This window comes from Coptis chinensis, chromosome 1, assembly GCF_015680905.1.
Source record: "Coptis chinensis isolate HL-2020 chromosome 1, ASM1568090v1, whole genome shotgun sequence".
Lineage (NCBI taxonomy): Eukaryota > Viridiplantae > Streptophyta > Magnoliopsida > Ranunculales > Ranunculaceae > Coptis > Coptis chinensis.
Window position 1 is genome coordinate 82,600,956 of NC_141456.1, and position 17,340 is coordinate 82,618,295.

Sequence of the window (17,340 nt, forward strand, 5' to 3'; positions counted from 1 at the left end):
GAATTATTATTTGATGACGATGATGCACTTTCTTAGTTTTGAGCTATATACTATGTATAAGTGTTTGGGATCATTTGCATGCGTTGCACTTGTTGAGTTCACTTGTTTTCCACATCTTATATAGTTGATAAATATTTGTACTGGTCAGTATTTGGAATTAAGTGTGTGTTGGCTCGGTTTTATTTGATATGCTTGGTATATTTTATTTAGATTTGAAAAGACTAGTTCATGGATATTACTTGTTGGGTGCTTGGTTTTTACGCCATTACAAATTTTGCAGGTGTTTGATTGGTGACCACATGCGTGGAGAGAGAAGTTGGGATATTATTCGCGTTAGAATTTGGACACTTTGTTTTTGTTTTATATTTGTTAGTTATCACCGGTATTTGACTTATTCTAATGGTTTCATTTTGTAAACCAGTTACTTGACTGTTCGGCACTTGTCGAGACAGTTAAGAAGTTGGGTTCTCCGACTCATTATATCCTCGGCTGCTTAGCTAGGATATAGTGGGTTTGGGGGAGTTACAATTATATGCCTAGTATATTGGATTTCTTCATTTTTCTTTCAGTGTTTAGAATGTTGCAACTAACTTGGTTTCTTTTGCTTTAATTCCCTCTTGCCTATATATTGCCTATATATAAAGCTGCCAAGTGTACCTGTTCCTTGTTGAGTCTGCAACAAATTACCAACTATAAATATATAATATTGTTATATATTGTTACACAACTCTTGATTTTACACATTAATCTACTAGTTGGCATGTTTGTCGTATTAAGATTTTCTTATTACTTCATATCTTGTTCGTTGCACACAATTGGTCATTCATTGTCTAGGCAACCAATGGTATCACATTCTACACAAACACGTGAGTTGCACAACATGAGGGGTAGAGTGGTTGCCTTTGGAAGAATACTTGGTGATTGAGATGAAGTACCTGATTGAGAATGCATATCAAATCATAGTGGATGAGATTTTGCAATTTCACAATGAGTTTAATTGTTTGGTGCTAGAGGAAAGACCTTCAGTGACATTGACGTGGGATCTATTATTACATGGCCTAAAGTTTTTACTAATGTAATCTAAATTACTCTCTTAAGTTATCTTAAAGACTTGGTTGTGTATAAATTTGTTGGATAGGATTTGTTTTGTTGAAGTTTCAAGTATTCAATGAAAATATTTTGTTTTGATTCAGGTTCTTGTCTTATATTTTGTTAATGTTCTTGTTACAGGAATACATGCTTATTAGGTACAACAGGAAAAAAAAATACTAAATAAATAAATGACAGTGAGAACTATTGAAAAATCTCTCCCATAAACGATGGCTAAAGTTTGTGGTTTTATTCTAAATTATACGTGGGACTAACTTTAAAAGAACAGGGAGTGACTCTCAAGGACAAAACTGCTGAAAAAGTAACTCTCAAGGACACCTTTTTTTTTCGTAGCTCACAAGGACCGAGTAGATGAAAGGTCAAGTATACCCTTGACGTGAAATAAAAAATGGATCGGGTAGATAAAATGTCAAGTATACCCCTGACGCGAAATAATTAACGGCCCAGCCCAGACGAAACAACCCGGTGTATTTAGTATGAACATTGAATGTTCATAGTCATTGGGTATGACATTCAATGTTCATAGTCCTTTGGGTATGAACATTGAATGTTATGTTCATACATGAACATTTAATGTTCATAGTCCTTGGGTATGAACATTCAATATTCATAGTCCTTTGGGTATAAACATTCGATGTTCATAGTCCTTTGGTATGAATATTGATTGGGTATGAACATTCGATGTTCATAGTCCTTGGGTATGAACATTGATTGGGCATGAACATTGAATGTTCATAGTCCTTTTGTTATTAACATTCAATGTTCATACATCAATATATTGTATAAAGTACATTCACCTATTTGGATATGAACAATCATTGTTCATACACCAACAGAAGGTATGAACACTCATTGTTCATAGTAAAATGACAGAAAGGGTTAAATTGGAAAATATTTATTTTAAATCCAGGCCATTTATTTTCACGGAAGGGTATAACTGGCATTTAAAAAAAATAAAAGGGTCGGGGCAACTTATTTTGTCCTTGAGGGTTCCTAATTTTAAAATATTGGGTACGTGAGTTACTTTTCCCCAAAATTTGTCCTTGTGAGTTACTCACAAAAAACAGTGTCCTCTAGAGTTATTTTTTCCCCAAATTGGTCCTCTGGACTATTTTCTTGTTAAAAGAAACATGGGCTGATAGTTGTTGTTAATTTACAAGTGTTAAAAGTCGTCGTTGTTTTTTAAACATTACAAATGCCTAGGCCGTCGTATTTCAAAAACTACAGCGGTTTTTATGACGGCCTAACCGACGAAATATAGCACATGGGCTATTGTTTTTTTAATGTTTTTTTTGTAGCAGACATTGAGTTGAATGAAATGTTAAATGAGAGGTAAATCCACAAATTCATCAAAGTTGTTTTGGTGGCTGGTTTCCAAAGATTGCAAAGAATTCCAGAGATAAGAGCTTGCACAGTAAGAAACTTATTAAAAGTTTTGATGTTGTGATAGAAAAAAAAAAAGCAAAGAGAAAAGAACAACTCCAAGAAAATGGAAAAATTTCTAAGTGAAATGGCAAGAGAGAAACCAATACGATTCTCACGTAAACAACTGAAGAGCTTTACTTGGAATTTCTCTACTCATATAGGATCTGGTGGCTATGGAAAGGTATACAAAGGAAAATTTCCCAGTGGATTGTTAGTGGCTGTTAAGGTATTAGATGAAACTTCATACGAGGTGGTAGAAGAGTCATTTATATATGGCTGAGTTGAGAATGCTAGGGAAGACTTGTTGGGATATTTGGCCTTTACAAAGCAAATGAACATTTATTGATTATACATGATGATGTTTAATTAAATACACGAATCTTATTATTATGCATATGGGTGAACTAATATCATATGATGAAACCATAAGTTCCATAGGTAATAGAATTAGAGCAATTAAGCATATGAAGAGTCATGTGCGGGAGATTTGATTGTATCTATTTACCTAAAATACTCACAGTTAGGGGTGAAGTCGGATGCTTCACTTATAAGACTGTAATATAAGTGAATCTTATTATTATGCATATGGATGAACTAATATCATATGATGAAACCATAAGTTCCATAGGTAATAGAATTAGAGCAATCAAGCATATGAAGAGTCATGTGCGGGAGATTTGATTGTATCTATTTACCTAAAATACTCACAGTTAGGGGTGAAGTCGGACGCTTCACTTATAAGACTGTAATATACATAACTGCTATATGATAGAATGATGATATCTCAATCATTTGAGTATGACTCTAAGTTTGTATATTGGTGTAGTCACATGACTGACACTGAGGGGATCAAAGTGAGAACACACTATAAATTCGCTGTTAAGGTTAGTGTGCAAATCTCACTCTACTAATTAATCCCTAGACTTGAGGAATTGTGAAAATTTATTGTGTCTCAAATTTATTACTTTGAGACGTTAAAAAGTAATGTCTATTCATAGACTAGACTTGATGTTTTGGGTAATAAATGTAGGACGTCTTGAATCACAAATTCTAATAAAGGATCCACAACTCTACGGAGTTATGTATTAGGAAATTGTGACATAACTAATTGAGCTCAAACCCGACCGGTATAAGAAATAGTTTCTTAATGCGCAATTAATGTTAAATGTAAAATTGGGTCAATTAGACATGGGTGTGACAGTGAAGAACAAATTCCCAATGGTCTAATTGTGAATACAAGTAAGGTGGAGGGACTTAGATATAATAAATGGTGGGAAAGGACTTTCTTGAAAGTTCCAAGGGCCTTATTGTAAATATGGATTTGTTAATGGGCACTTTCCATATTAAAGAGATATATATTAAAAGTGTTTTAATATATCAAGTACAAGTACTTGTATGACAAGGACTTATCCTCTTAAGATAAGACTTGGAATCCTAAGTAGATCCCACTACACACACTTATGGTATTCTCAAAGTTTCTCTATATAAGAGCTTTTTGGAGAAAGGGACCATTACTCTTTCCTGGAAAAGTACAACTAAAAGTAGGAGAAAAACAAAAGTACTTTGTGGTGTGTTGTGTAGTGAATACTACTAGAAGGCTGAAGACTAAGTGACTTGGATTCAGCTTTGGAAAATTTCTATCTACTGTCAATCTTCAATCTGGCAGTTTTGAAGGTATTTTTCTTTTAATTTCTTTTTTGATCAATAATAGATTAGCATGTTAAAGATGTAGGATTAAAGTAATCCCAACAAGACTTGCCATAGAAACTTAGTAAGACTCTTTGGATTTTGTTTTGATGACAACTTTAAAGCACTTGTCTATGAATACGTGGAGAATGGATCTCTCGACAAGGTTTTATTTGACAATACCCACACTCTAGATTGGGAGAAGCTCTATAAATCTATAACATTGTTGTTAAGACGGCAAAGGGAATCTTATATTTACATGATGGTTATGAACAGAGGGTAATCCATTTCGACTTAAAGCCTCGTAACATTCTCCTTGACTCCAAATTTTGTCCCAAGGTTGGAGATTTTGGATTTTCGAAGCTATATTAGAGGGATATAACCGATGTCACCTTGGAAAGAGTTAGTGGAACCTTGGGTTATATGGCTCCAGAGGTATTGATGTCAGACCGAGTAACTTCCAAGTCTGATGTTTATGGCTTAATTGGCAATATGTTATTTGAAATTGTGATGAAGCAGAGGAATTGGCCCAACTATGGGAGACTAGAATGGTTTCCTCTACAACTTTGGAATAAATATGAGAAAGGGAAGTTAAAAGAGCTTCTCGCATGACACGGCATTGAGGAGAAAGATAGATAAAAGACCAAAAGAATGTCTATGGTTGCTCTCTGGTGTGTTCAACATGTGCCAGAAGACAGACCTTCAGTGAGCACCGTGGTGAAGTTGCTTGAGGGAGAAATGGAAGTCACGAGACCTCCCAACCCATTTTATGATCTGTCCTATCGCTTTGGATACGATTATGCAAATTCAAGTGTGAGCACCATCATGGTAACTTTGCAAATGCTGGAGATATGATTGAGAGTGATGGCGAAGATTTCACACCAAAAAGTGAGACTAACAGTGAATATTTTACCCCAGACGTGGTCATGCTTGAGATATATGGCTTGTTTATCATCTGAGAACTATAATGGTAGAATAATAGGGTCCTTGTAAATTGATACTCTGGAACAGTATGCATGTAACTTCTTTATGTAAATGTAAATACTTTCTGCTGAGTGAAATTCAGGATTTCATCTCCTCAAATTTCACACCATCTCATCATCCCTAACATCATCCTCAAATGTAAATTAACCAAATTTATTTCAAGTTTCGTATGATTGATTGACTGGTTGTACCAGAATAGAATAGAAGAAAAGAAAAGGAAGTGGAACAAAAAGTAGAGATAACACTCAACATTCACGTAAGAATAGAGAATTCTTTCCTACTGCACTTCTAAATCTTGTCTTCAAAGAATTCGGGTGGTGCGCTGCGACAGTGTGACTGCGTATGTTCATTTTACAGATCTTGATTTGTTCAAGATTGTTTGAACATTCCAAGCTTAATTGACATTTTTCATTGATTTATGGTAATTACACATTGTTTGTGCTTAATGACGTTATGATTAGGTCACAAGTACGTTCAACTTACACAAAACATTCATCCACGGGTCAATCTCTTTAAAAAAAACGACAGCTTGATCTTTCCAACACCAATTTTACAATTAATCCAATAGAATATTATCGATGAGCAACACATTCATCGATCTAAACAAATAAGCCTAGAGCTAGAAAACCAATACTAACCAAAGAAATAAAACCTAAGCAAACCTATTGTGTAGTACAATCAGTTGGCTTGAAGGTGACTGTCCTAGCCTCAGTGTCATACCCAACCAAAAAGTTGGTCTGAGCAATGTTGCCATAGATAGCTTGAGAAAGAGGACTAGCAATCATGCTGAAACAAATTTCATCTTCCGTCACCATAATGAATGTGTTTACTGTTGTCAACAACAAATCTGCCCCTTTGAAATGAGCAGTTATTGGAGGTGCTTTAAATTTTTTTTTACCATTCAATTGATAACATAATGAAAGTCCTGATTCCGAGTCTTCGACAGGTTCAAGGTCAATAGCTTCCTTCAAAGCAGATTCCACGTCTGTATAAAATTCAGAAGGGAGGAGATTCAATGTTGTTCCCGAATCGATGATAATGTTTCCCTTTTCACCGAAGGCATTGGTCTTTGACGAACCCTTGTAAGCCAACTTCTTGTCTCCAACACTTAAACCCTCTAAAGTGAGATAATAAAATGTCGAGGGATCCTTATCAACTAAAGGGGTCGACACTGCTCCTTCACCCTCAACAACACCAAGGCTACCAAAATTCATCTTGCTCGAAGCAGTAGTATTGGGTTTAAACGGAATCATGCAGTAGGAAAATTTACCACCGATCTTGGAACCTAACTGAGTAGTCAGCGAAAAAGACCCACCTCCAAGGCCAATAATGCCCGAGGCATGTTTTTCAAAGGTTCCTTCATTACTATGTCCACATCCAAACACATGGCTAGGCAACCGAACAGGTCTCTTACTACTTGAAGCCATAGTCAAGGTTTCACTAGCTAGATCCCCTAGACTGTGAGATTTATCACCATAACTCATACTATAACCACAGGTGTCTTCGTTATTGCAAACGCTCTCAGACAAACTTTCACAAGGTTTAGACGAACAAGATAATGTTTTATACGAAGATGACTCTTTGGGATTGAAGATTGGATTTATTTGCTTGTAACAAGCTTCACAAGGCTCGCATTGAATCCATGTGAGATCGCTACCAGTATCTGCGATAGCAATCAACTCAGTTGGTGGAGTTCCTATAGAGATGTTCATAAGATATGATCCACCATTTGGAACCAGGTCGGCTTGAACTTGGTTTGGAGAAGTTGAAGTCGGGTTAAAGTGATTGACACGAGAAACTGAATAACGGAAAGCCTTCCTCAATCTGTCGTAATGAGTTTCATGTGGATTGTAGAAAGGAGATTTTGGCGAATCACGGTGTATGAGATCAACACTGAAACCAACATCTCTGTTAGCATGAATGAAAGAAAGAGTACTAGAGAAGTAAATGGATAAGAGCATAACAAGAAGGAGGCCTTTGGGTGCCATGGTGAGTTGATTGAGGCTATAGTGCTCATGTCAAGTGTACGCATGTATATATAGCCTTTTTTTTGCCGGATGATACAAAGCTGTATTTGGAAGTTAAAAAGATCACATTTACTGATTCAGAAGGTGAAGGGATTTTATTCTACGTTTACTCTGAATGATGGTCGCATACATGTTGCATATTCATTGAATAAGATTATACGCGCGAGTTGATATTTGGAATAGAAGGATTCATTGAATTAAGATGTATTTATCCCATTTCTGTTTATGGAAACACCAATTATTGTGATAATAAAGAATTTCCTAGCTTGATCTCGAGAAGATCAAAAGGAACATTAACTGTTCTTTGTACTAGGAAATATATCAGTTTAAATAAAAAAATTGCTTGTGATATCATCGAGACTGTTTTGATCCATTGCCTGATAATGATAATAAAGGAAGGACTAACTAATTTTAACAAGTAATTTCTATTTTGATCAGTGCTGATAATTAAATGGACATATTTTGGTCATGCATTTTCTTAACTCGCAACACTGGGTGTGACAAATGATCCCCGTGAGTGCTATAACCCATAGTGCAGACTTCAGACGCCAGATCAAGTCTATAACCCACGAGGTGTCTTGTAGTTCTTGTAGTAGTCATATTCATAAATGGGTCATATAGGTATTGGGCCAAGAGACAGGCTCAAGACCATACTATAGCCCAAGAGGTAAACCTAAAGAAAATGAAGGAGGAGGAGAGAAAAAGAAAGAAAAGGAGTAAGCTCATAAGAGAGGGGAGAGGGGTGTGGAGAAAATAGTGGACTACGGCGGCTTGATCCCAAAATGAATACGTAGGCAACTTAAAATATTGGTACAGCCGATCAAGATCAAGAATAGAGCCCTAAAGCTAGCAAGGTTAATGGTCACGTATTTGGGTGCGACAAATGGCGCCGTCTGTAGGATAGGGACTCGAACAAAATGTTACACTGTTCTATTTTCCGATTTTTTGATGAGATCGAGACATTTTTGTTTTGGTAGATACCTTGATTTTGTACAGTACGGGGTGGTGAATATGAGGAGTACGGATTTTTGACCGAAGCTCTTTTGCTGTTTATGGTGGGGGCTGCGGAATCTCAAGTGAGTCGTGCTGAAAAGCTTAAAAGTGTAAAAATGAATGACAAGGGAAGATTGTTTGAAGGTGTAAATCAGTTGGGTTTTTCATATGTATTGTTGTCGGTGTGTTTCTAGTGGTTGGTTATTGGTATTTTGATGGTGAAAGTTTGTCGCAAGATCTTTTCTCAATAGTAGTAGATCTCTCTCTCCTGAAAGTGTTGTTGGAGGCCAAATTTGGTGGTGCTCAGATCTAGTTTGTTATATAACTAGTTCTTGATTAGTGATGTGAAGTGGTGGAGTTAGATTTGATACTTTTTTATAGGAGTTTTGGTTGGTGGTGCTCTGATCAGATCTGGTGGTGAGTGGAGAGATGGGTGGAGAAGATGGGGAAATGGGTCAGTTTGGACCCATTTCAGATCTTAGTAAAATGGGCTTATTTGCTATTTGGGTTGTATGAGTCTGTTCTGAAATTAAGTTTTGGGTGCTTGAGTCGTGGTCAATAAGACCTCCCAATTTGTTTAGAAAATGTTGATGCTCTTATCAATTGTGTCACTCAATCTATCCAGAGGAGCAAGATTTACATGTCGTACATTCGCCAGTAAATACAGTAAGAACATGGTCACCCTCTTCAAACTCAGATAATCCTTATCCTACGCTCTCAACAATCTAGGTTATAATCTATTGTGGTCAAGTGTGTAGGGTAATAATGTGGGTGGACTTATGGAGTGTGGGTTGTGTTGTAGTGTGTGGACTATGGCATAGTGTGAGAACTGGTGGCATAGTGTGTACATTGGTGGACTAGTAGTGTGCGGACTAGGGCTTAGTGTGGTAAGAGGATGGCCTGGGTGTACCACCTCGGATTTGTGTTGGGCATTCATAAAGGGTATTTCAATCACGTTAAGTATTGCCAGAGGGGCGGTGGATCTAACAAGGGACAACATAGTCTCCTTTGTGATATTAGTGATTTTAGTTTTTGCAAAGTATTCAACAATAGCGACGGTGATGAAGTTTGGAGACAGAGGAACAATGAGATCAATAGGTTGGGACTAAGATCAACGGCTTGGAGCTTCTGAATATAGAGGATAAGATGATTACAAAAAAGGTGGAGAGACATACACCACAGTAGGTAACTCGTTTCTTTTACTGTCATGTACATAATAGACGGACGAGTAGTGACTCGGCCGTCAACTAGAGTTACACTGGGGGCAAGCAAGCCTTGTCCTCATCCATGGTAGAGATGTATGTGGGGACAGATTGGGATTGTCCCCAGACCTCGTGGTATCCCGTGAACCTATTCGCTCTAAGAGGCCGCAGACTATGAATGAGAAACATGGTCGTACACCTTAGGGTAAGACCGATTGTACATTATCTTGAGCATATGACCGTCATTATATTTGTATTCAAATACTTATGCTGAATTAATGTTCTGCATTATAACTCACACATTACTTGTATAACACTCAAACATGAAAGTTTTAGGTTACAGAGAAAGAGAAAGACATGCGATACGATAGCAAAACTACAACAAATGCAATTAGATATGTTGTTATACTTTCCAAAGGAGAGCGGAGGGATTCGAGAAGACCCTTCCCGGATATGGCGTGGGGTTATCCGAATGAGTGCGGGGGGGATGAGCCATCCGCGAACCCTCGTGTTCGAATCAAACATGGGGCAGGCTGAGCTATTCCTGGATGTGCATTCCGAAGGATAGTGGATGGATTAAAGAAGACCCTTTGCGGATATGCTATGGGACTATCCAAATGAGTGCGAGGGGGATGAGCCCTCCGCGGACCCTCGTGTCTGAATCAAACTTGGGGACAGACTGAGTTGCTACTGGATATTCTATGGAGTTTGATCAAATTTCCAATATTGTATTTTAGAAGACCACATTCTACGAAGAAGCTGAGACCTATCGTGGACATGATGTTGAGTTTGAGGAGTGAGAGCGAAAAGGATGAGACCCTTCACAGAGAAGGTAGTGAGTTCTATGAAGGAGAGCTGTTGGCTGGGTTGAGACACATCGCGGACATGGTAATGAGTTCTATAAAGGAGAGTTGATAGCGGTTGAGACACTTCGTGGGCATGATGATGGAGTTTGAAGAGCGAGAACGAATGGGATGCGGAGATGGTAGTGAGTTTTATGAAGAAGTGCTGACGGCGGAGTTGAGACACTTCGCGGGCATGATGATGGAGGTTGAAGAGTGAGAGCGAAGGGGAGGAGACCCTTCACAGAGATTGTAGTGAGTTCTATAAAGGAGAGATGATGGCTGGGTTGAGACACATCACAGACATGATATTGAGTTTGAAGAGTGAGAGCGAAAGGGAATAGACCCTCCACAGGCATAGTAGTGAGTTCTATGAAGGAGAGTTGTTGGTTGGGTTGAGACACGTTGCGGACATGTTAATTAGTTCTATAAAGGAGAGTTGATAGCGGGGTTATGACATTTCGCAAGCATGATGATGGAGTTTGAAGAGCGAGAGCGAAGGGGATGCGGAGATGGTAATGAGTTCTATGAAGGAGTGCTGACGGTGGGGTTGAGACACTTCGCAGAGAGTGAGAGCGAAGGAGATGAGACCCTTTAGGGAGATGGTAGTGAGTTATGTGAAGGAGAGCTAATGGTTGGGTTGAGACACATCACGGGCATGGTATTGAGTTTGAAGAGTGAAAGTGAAAGGGAATAGACCCTCCGCGGGCATAGTAGTGAGTCCTATGAAGGAGAGCTGTTGGCTGGGTTGAGACACATCGCAGACATGGTAATGAGTTTTATAAAGGAGAGTTGATAGCGGGGTTGAGACACTTCGCAGGCATGATGATGGAGTTTGAGAAGCGTGAGCGAAGGGGATGTGGAGATGGTAGTGAGTTCTATGAAGGAGTGCTAACGGTGGGGTTGAGACACTTCGCGGGCATGATGATGGAGGTTGAAGAGTAAGAGCGAGCGAAGGGGATAGACCCTTCATGGATATGACGTTGGGTTTTACAAATGAGAATGCATGGGAAGAAACCATTCGCAGATATGTGAGTGAAAGGATCGATGGAGACGAATAATAATACGCCGATCGAGACTCGTCCACAAAAGTACAAGGGGCAGCCATATAAAGCATATTCCAAATCACAAAGGAGATTAGCACACTCGAGAATAATATAGTGGCAAATTAACTATGTAGAAGGGGCATTGAGTCCGTGGAAGTTAGATATGTGATGCAAAGCATCGATGACAAGTTGAATAAGAACAGAGGCCGTGGAATTCGAGATATAGATAGTTGATAGATTGAGGATTTGGCAGACAAGGAAGGTCGTAGAATTCGAGATACAGACAGTTGGCAGACTGAGGATTCTTTGATCCTTTGTGGATACAATAATGAGTTCTACGAAAGAGAAATGGAGGAGATGAGACCCTTCACAAACAAGATGTTGAGTTTGAAGAGTGGGAGCGAAGGCGATGAGATCCTTTTTGGATACACTAATGAGTTATATGAACAAGAGTTGATGGATTGAGATACTTTGTGGACATGATGATTGATTGTAAAGAGTGAGTGCCAAAGGAAAGAGGCCCTTCGTGGAATGGTAGTGCATTCTATGAAAGAGAGCTAATAGCATAGAGAGAATGAGGACTTCGGGTCACGCGACCAAGGACGGTTAGAAAGGAAAATACCGCGGAAGTAAGGCTTCTTCAGTCCCAGACTATCGAAAGAGGGATCGCAGAGTAGAGATTATTTACTGATGACGCTCGCGGAATCATTGGAGATTTCCATAAATAACCATAGCAAAGAGGCTAGAAAGATAGAGAAAGTGTAATCAAGGAAAAAGGTTAGAAGAGGTGTAGTACACATACATATAACAGAAACCTACAAAGATCTGAGATACACATAGTTTATCGACTGAGGTTGGAGAACTCGGGTAAGTAATGGTGAAGAAAGAGCGAGACGAGTGGAGGATTATAATACATTTCGCAGCCAACAAAGTCAAAGGTCAAGAAAGATGACAGTGCAGAGTTCAAGAGTTCACGGACAAAGAGAATAAAGACTGAGTACTTCACGGACATATAGTCTAGTAGCAGAGTACATGGATATGAAACGTCCTGAAAAGAAGAAGACTACATACAGTCTCGGGATAGTGTGGAAATCTAGAGGTCAAAGAGAGAGAAAAGGAAGTTCAAGGACTTCTCGAGTCTGCCGTCTTCATCACCAAACCCGAGACGGGGCAAATGTAGTAGTCATATTCATAAATAGATCATATAAGTATTGGGCCAAGAGATAGACCCAAGACCAGACTAAGAGGTAAACCTAAAGAAATGGATGGAGGAGGAGAGAAAACGAACCACATTTGGATATATGCATTTCAGAGCAACCCATTTTCCCAAACTAGACCATAGCAAAGCTGTCAAAGGCCAAAAAAAAAAAAAAAAATGCACACTAGATTACTTGAGTTGCATTTTCTTTAGTTTTTATGCAACACAATTTTCAACTCGCCCAACACTAAGTGCGCAATGAACCAACTGGGCTGGAACCGGCTTAGAGACAGGAGGCCGTATAGGCTCCCACGCTTGTCTGGTTAACCTCATCATCCTCCAGTAGCATGTGTACATCAAGCCATCAAGGAGACCCAAACTTGAGACACTGTTCGTCTGTACGTAACTCCTTGAAACAGTGGTGCCTGATCTGATGTTCTCAAAGGTTAAACCAAATAAACCCATATTTTGGATCCAATTCTCCCCAAGTCCCCAACCCCAGTTAGGGGTGATAATTTGGCCCTCAGGCCCTCAACCCGCCCGACCCGGCCCTCAAAAATGCGCGTCAAAACCCTCAAAAGTTGGCCCTCACAAATTTGAGGGCTGGCCCGGCCCGCATTTGGCCCTTCCAAGCCCTCACTTGGCCATCAGTATTTTTTTTTTTCGATAAGATATATTTTATTTTTTTACATTATATATGTAAGGTACCACAATTATCCCTATTTGAACTAAATATTTTCACTACAAATAATGTTTAATAATAGTAGTTTACCACATATCATATGAGGTATTTTGTAATTTGAGTAAAAGAGTTCAAATATAAAAAGAAAAGTGAATTATGATTATTTTGTGTAAAACCCAAAAATAGAGGTGATAATTTATGTATTATACTATATATTTGTGTAAACCCTAAAAAGAAAACCATATTTTCTTGTTATTTTACATTATATTTATGTATTATACTATAATTATCTAAATTGTATAAAAATTATTAAATTAGTTTTCAATAGGGGATAAATTATAACATAATATAATATATGCACTTTTGTAATTGATTTAATGATATGTATATAAGTCATACATAAAGCAAATCCAACCTAACAACATAGTTAAGTATTAAAAATGTAGATATTTTAAGAATATCATCTCTTCCACCATCTCTATCTATTTTTTTTCTAAAGATATAAGAATTAGTTTTGTATACTTATATACATATCATTAAATCAATTACAAAAAAAAAAAAAAAAAAAAAAAAAAAAAAAAAATAAACTAGTGAAGTATAATTAGACCGGGCCCGACCCGACCTCATTTGGCCCTCAAAAATGAGGGCCGAGGGGCGGGTTAAGGGCTTGAGTTTTCATGCTTGACCGTTGACCCTACTCAACCCGGCCCTCAATATCAAATAGGGACGGGCTGACCCGGCCCTCAATCATGAGGGCTTTTATGGTTTAGGGCCGGGCTAGCCCGGCCCGGCCCTTTTATCACCCCTAACCCTTTCACAAGCTAAAATCCATTTCCAAAATGGGCCCTTCCACCTTGGATTCCAGAACAAAATATGGAAAGTGGGTCCTAACAGACACCAAAATCACCGCAAAACGCCAAAACCATGAGTCAAATATAGCCGTTGAAGATCAATGCAGCGCACTTTATTTTCTCGCTCCAAGTGTGAAATGAAACCAGGAAAGGCTTTAAAACCCTCAAAGAAATACCTCTTGCTTCACTTTGTTAATCTTCTGGTGCCATGGCTAAAAGATCATCATCATCATCAGCAGCAGCAGCAGTTGAAGAGATCATTGCTCAAGCAATGGATCAACACATGCTTGAACAAGTTTCATCAATCAATCTTTCTGGTGTTATTGATGATCATACTGACTCCACTTTTCCCACTAGTCTAGAAACTCGTTTCCGCAAGCTCAAATCTTTTCCCGGACCCAATCCCAAAACAACTCCATCACTCAATTCTCAACTTCAAGACTTACCCATCACTCCAAATGCATTAAAAAGTATACCCATTTCACCCCCAGGGGAAAAAACTAGTCCCCAACCTGAGTTTTCAAGCTCGAAAATTGATCCTGTTTGTGAACCAAAGTCAAGGAGTAGAAGAAATGGGTATGTTTCTTCTCCTTCTAGTTCTTCAGAATCATCTGTTGAAGCTGCGTCGCCGCCTCGACAGGTTTTGTGTTTCTGGTGTTCACCTAAAAAGGTATCTAGAAAGAAGAGCAAGGAGAAGGAGAATAGGTTTGATGGATTGGGTAGTGGGAAGAAGAATGATGAGTTTCTTTTATCTGATTTGAGTACATTTTCAATGAAGGAGCAGGAGAAGAAGATGAAGAGAGCATTGAAGGAACAAGAGAAGATTAGTCGGGACGCGGAGCAAGTGGTGAGTTGGGCGAAGCAGTTATCTGCTAGGATTGATGATTTTGTGATTCATGACGACTCGTGCAGCGAGGATGATGAGAGGTTCAAATGAGAATGGTAAGCAATACTACTTCACTTTTCATTGTCTCTTATTACAAATTATGAAAGTAATGTATTCAATACTTGTATTAACATCATATATAGTTTTATATATATATACTACTGTCTCTCTTTTTTCGGGTTGTTTTACCTGTTATAGAAGTTAAAATGTGAAAGCCTATTCCAATTTTATGAGTTTCTTCCTGTGTTGATGATCAATTTGTTGTAGTTCTATAGAAAAGTTACATTGTAAAGGGTAATTCTGTAAGGTCTGACCTTCTCGGTACTGTGTTTGTTAATCTATATATTGGGTTTTTGGTTCTGGTTATCTGTAGTTCTGTACAACAAATGACAGAGTAGGTGTTTTTTTTTTAGTTAATACCAAGTAGTGTATATTTAGTACTCGTGTTTTGGTTTGTGGTCATCCATGATCCAACCACCGAGTTTCGTTGTGGTTCTGTGCAAAGTTGGAAGCTGGAGTAGGTGTTTATGGAAATTTTTACACAGTAGAAAGCGATTCTGAATGCATTGGTTTCATCAGTTTTTCTTATGTTTGTTTCTGAAAAGAATGTACAGTAGTTTCTTATTTAGAGGTTATATAAAATGCAATGGTTGGCAAGCTTTGCATCTCCGCGTAGATATGTTTTAATCAACATGGGTGTTGATTTATTTTTTGCTTAAAGGGTGACTTAGTTTTGTTTTGACCATCATAAGTAGAATGTTTTTTTATGGTTTCCGTGAAGGCATAAAGATATTGGGGAAAAAAGGTGTTTTAATTTAGAAGTGATACTCTGAAAAAATGATGTCAATGCCAACAATAGGTTATGCCTTGGTCGTCAATTACGTAAGTTTATCTCTTTTCCTAGGATATCAGGGCTAACAGCATTATATTATTAGAGATAAAGGAAGAACTAGAAACGAATAGTAATTCTAGAAATAAAACCTAAGCTAATCTATTGTGTAGTACAATCAATTGGCTTGAAGGTGATGGTCCTAGCCACAGTATCATAGCCAACCAAGAAGTTGGTCTGAGCAAGGTTGCCATAGATGGATAAAGTATCTGGAGTAGCAACCATACTGAAACAAATTAAATCTTCCTGTGACATGAGCAGTTATTGGAGGTGCTTCAAAATCATCTATTCCATTCAAACGATAACATCATGAAAATACTGATTCTGGGTCTTTGGCTGTTTTGAGCTTAATAGGCTTCCTTCACATCAGATTCCACGTCTGTCTAATATTCAGCAGGTAGGTAAGTCAATGTTCCGGAATCAATGAAGATGTTACCCTCTTCAAAGGCATTAGTCTTGGAAAAATCCTTGTAAGTCAGCCTCTTGTTTCCAACACTTAAAACCCTCTAAAGTGACGTAATAGAATGCCGAGGGATCCTTATCTGCTAAAGGAGTTGATACCGCTCCTTTACCCTGAACAGCAACCTAGGCTACTGAAATTCACCTTGCTCGAAGCAGCAGTATTGGGTTCTTCTGGGATCATGCAGGAGGAAAATTTACCACCAATTTGGGAACCTAACTGAGAAATAAAAGAAAGAGGTCCACCTCGTAGGCCAACAAGGCCAGACTCATGTTGGTCAACGCCTTCATTACTATTCCCACATCTAAGAACAGTCCTAGGTAATTGAACAGGTCTGTTACTAGTTGAAGGCATAGTCAATATTTCACTAGCCAGATCCCCTGGACTGTAAGTACCGTCAGCATAAGTTATGTTATAACCACAAGCGTCTCGGTTGCAAACTCTCTGGAGCAACTTTCACAAGGTTTAGACAAACATGATAAACTTTTATGTGTTGAACACTCATTGAGTTTAAAGATGGGAGTTGCTTGTACCACACTTCACAAGGCTGGCATTTTTCCCAACTAAGATCACTACCAATATCGGAGTTCCTATAGAGATTTTCAGAACATATGATCCATCATATGAGGAAGCAGGTTGGATTGAACATGGTTTGGAGATGTTGAAGACGGATTAAAGTGATTGATGTGAGAAAGTGAATTACAACAAGACTTCCTCAATCTGTCGTAATGGGTGTCATGTGGATTGTAGAAAGGAGATTTTGGTGAATAACGGTGCATGAAATCAACACTGAAGCCAACATCACCAATGACATGAATTGAAGAAAGAGTACTAGAGAGGTAGGTGGAGAAGAACATAACAATAAGGAAGTCTTTGGGTGCCATGTTTAAGTTGTGCTACAGGGTTCATGTTGAGTGTATGTAATATATGCGTATATAGATTTTTGGCTGGATGAATCAAAGCTGTATATGGAAGTTGGAAAGACTGTACATACTGATTTAGAAGGTGAAAGGATTGTGTTCTACGTTTTCTCTGATGGATGGTTGCATATTTGGGCCA

General features: G+C 38.4%; 3 protein-coding genes and 1 pseudogene across 4 annotated transcripts; 2 read left to right on the forward strand and 2 right to left on the reverse strand.

Moving 5' to 3' along the window:
* Positions 1 to 2,568: 2,568 nt before the first annotated feature.
* Positions 2,569 to 4,504, forward strand: LOC147525474 (cysteine-rich receptor-like protein kinase 10). Its single transcript, XM_086579485.1, has 2 exons — positions 2,569 to 2,796; positions 4,300 to 4,504. The coding sequence occupies exons 1-2, from the start codon at positions 2,600 to 2,602 to the stop codon at positions 4,502 to 4,504; spliced, it is 402 nt and encodes a 133-aa protein (XP_086435611.1). The 5' UTR covers positions 2,569 to 2,599.
* Positions 4,505 to 5,727: 1,223 nt separating this feature from the next.
* On the reverse strand, positions 5,728 to 7,412 carry LOC147525475 (aspartic proteinase CDR1-like). The gene has a single exon (XM_086565216.1). The coding sequence runs from the start codon at positions 7,191 to 7,193 to the stop codon at positions 5,868 to 5,870; it is 1,326 nt and encodes a 441-aa protein (XP_086421342.1). The 5' UTR covers positions 7,194 to 7,412; the 3' UTR covers positions 5,728 to 5,867.
* A 6,819-nt stretch (positions 7,413 to 14,231) lies between these two features.
* LOC147525476 (aspartic proteinase CDR1-like) lies at positions 14,232 to 17,256 on the reverse strand (annotated as a pseudogene). The gene is made up of 3 exons (XR_015205507.1): positions 16,858 to 17,256; positions 16,393 to 16,725; positions 14,232 to 16,082 (listed from the first exon to the last, which is right to left on the reverse strand). The product of XR_015205507.1 is annotated as an aspartic proteinase CDR1-like (transcript).
* Positions 14,255 to 15,105, forward strand: LOC147525477 (uncharacterized). Its single transcript, XM_086607572.1, has one exon. It carries the CDS (start codon positions 14,255 to 14,257, stop codon positions 14,981 to 14,983), a length of 729 nt encoding a protein of 242 aa, XP_086463698.1. The 3' UTR covers positions 14,984 to 15,105.
* Positions 17,257 to 17,340: the final 84 nt, after the last annotated feature.

Excerpts from the sequence above, each read along its gene's own strand:
- LOC147525474 (XM_086579485.1), top strand. The coding sequence starts at position 2,600 with ATGGAAAAATTTCTAAGTGAAATGGCAAGAGAGAAACCAATACGATTC. Across the intron at positions 2,797-4,299 it reads TCATACGAGGTGGTAGAAGA|AAACTTAGTAAGACTCTTTG; the intron begins GTCATTTATATA and ends GACTTGCCATAG.
- LOC147525475 (XM_086565216.1), bottom strand. The coding sequence starts at position 7,193 with ATGGCACCCAAAGGCCTCCTTCTTGTTATGCTCTTATCCATTTACTTC.
- LOC147525477 (XM_086607572.1), top strand. The coding sequence starts at position 14,255 with ATGGCTAAAAGATCATCATCATCATCAGCAGCAGCAGCAGTTGAAGAG.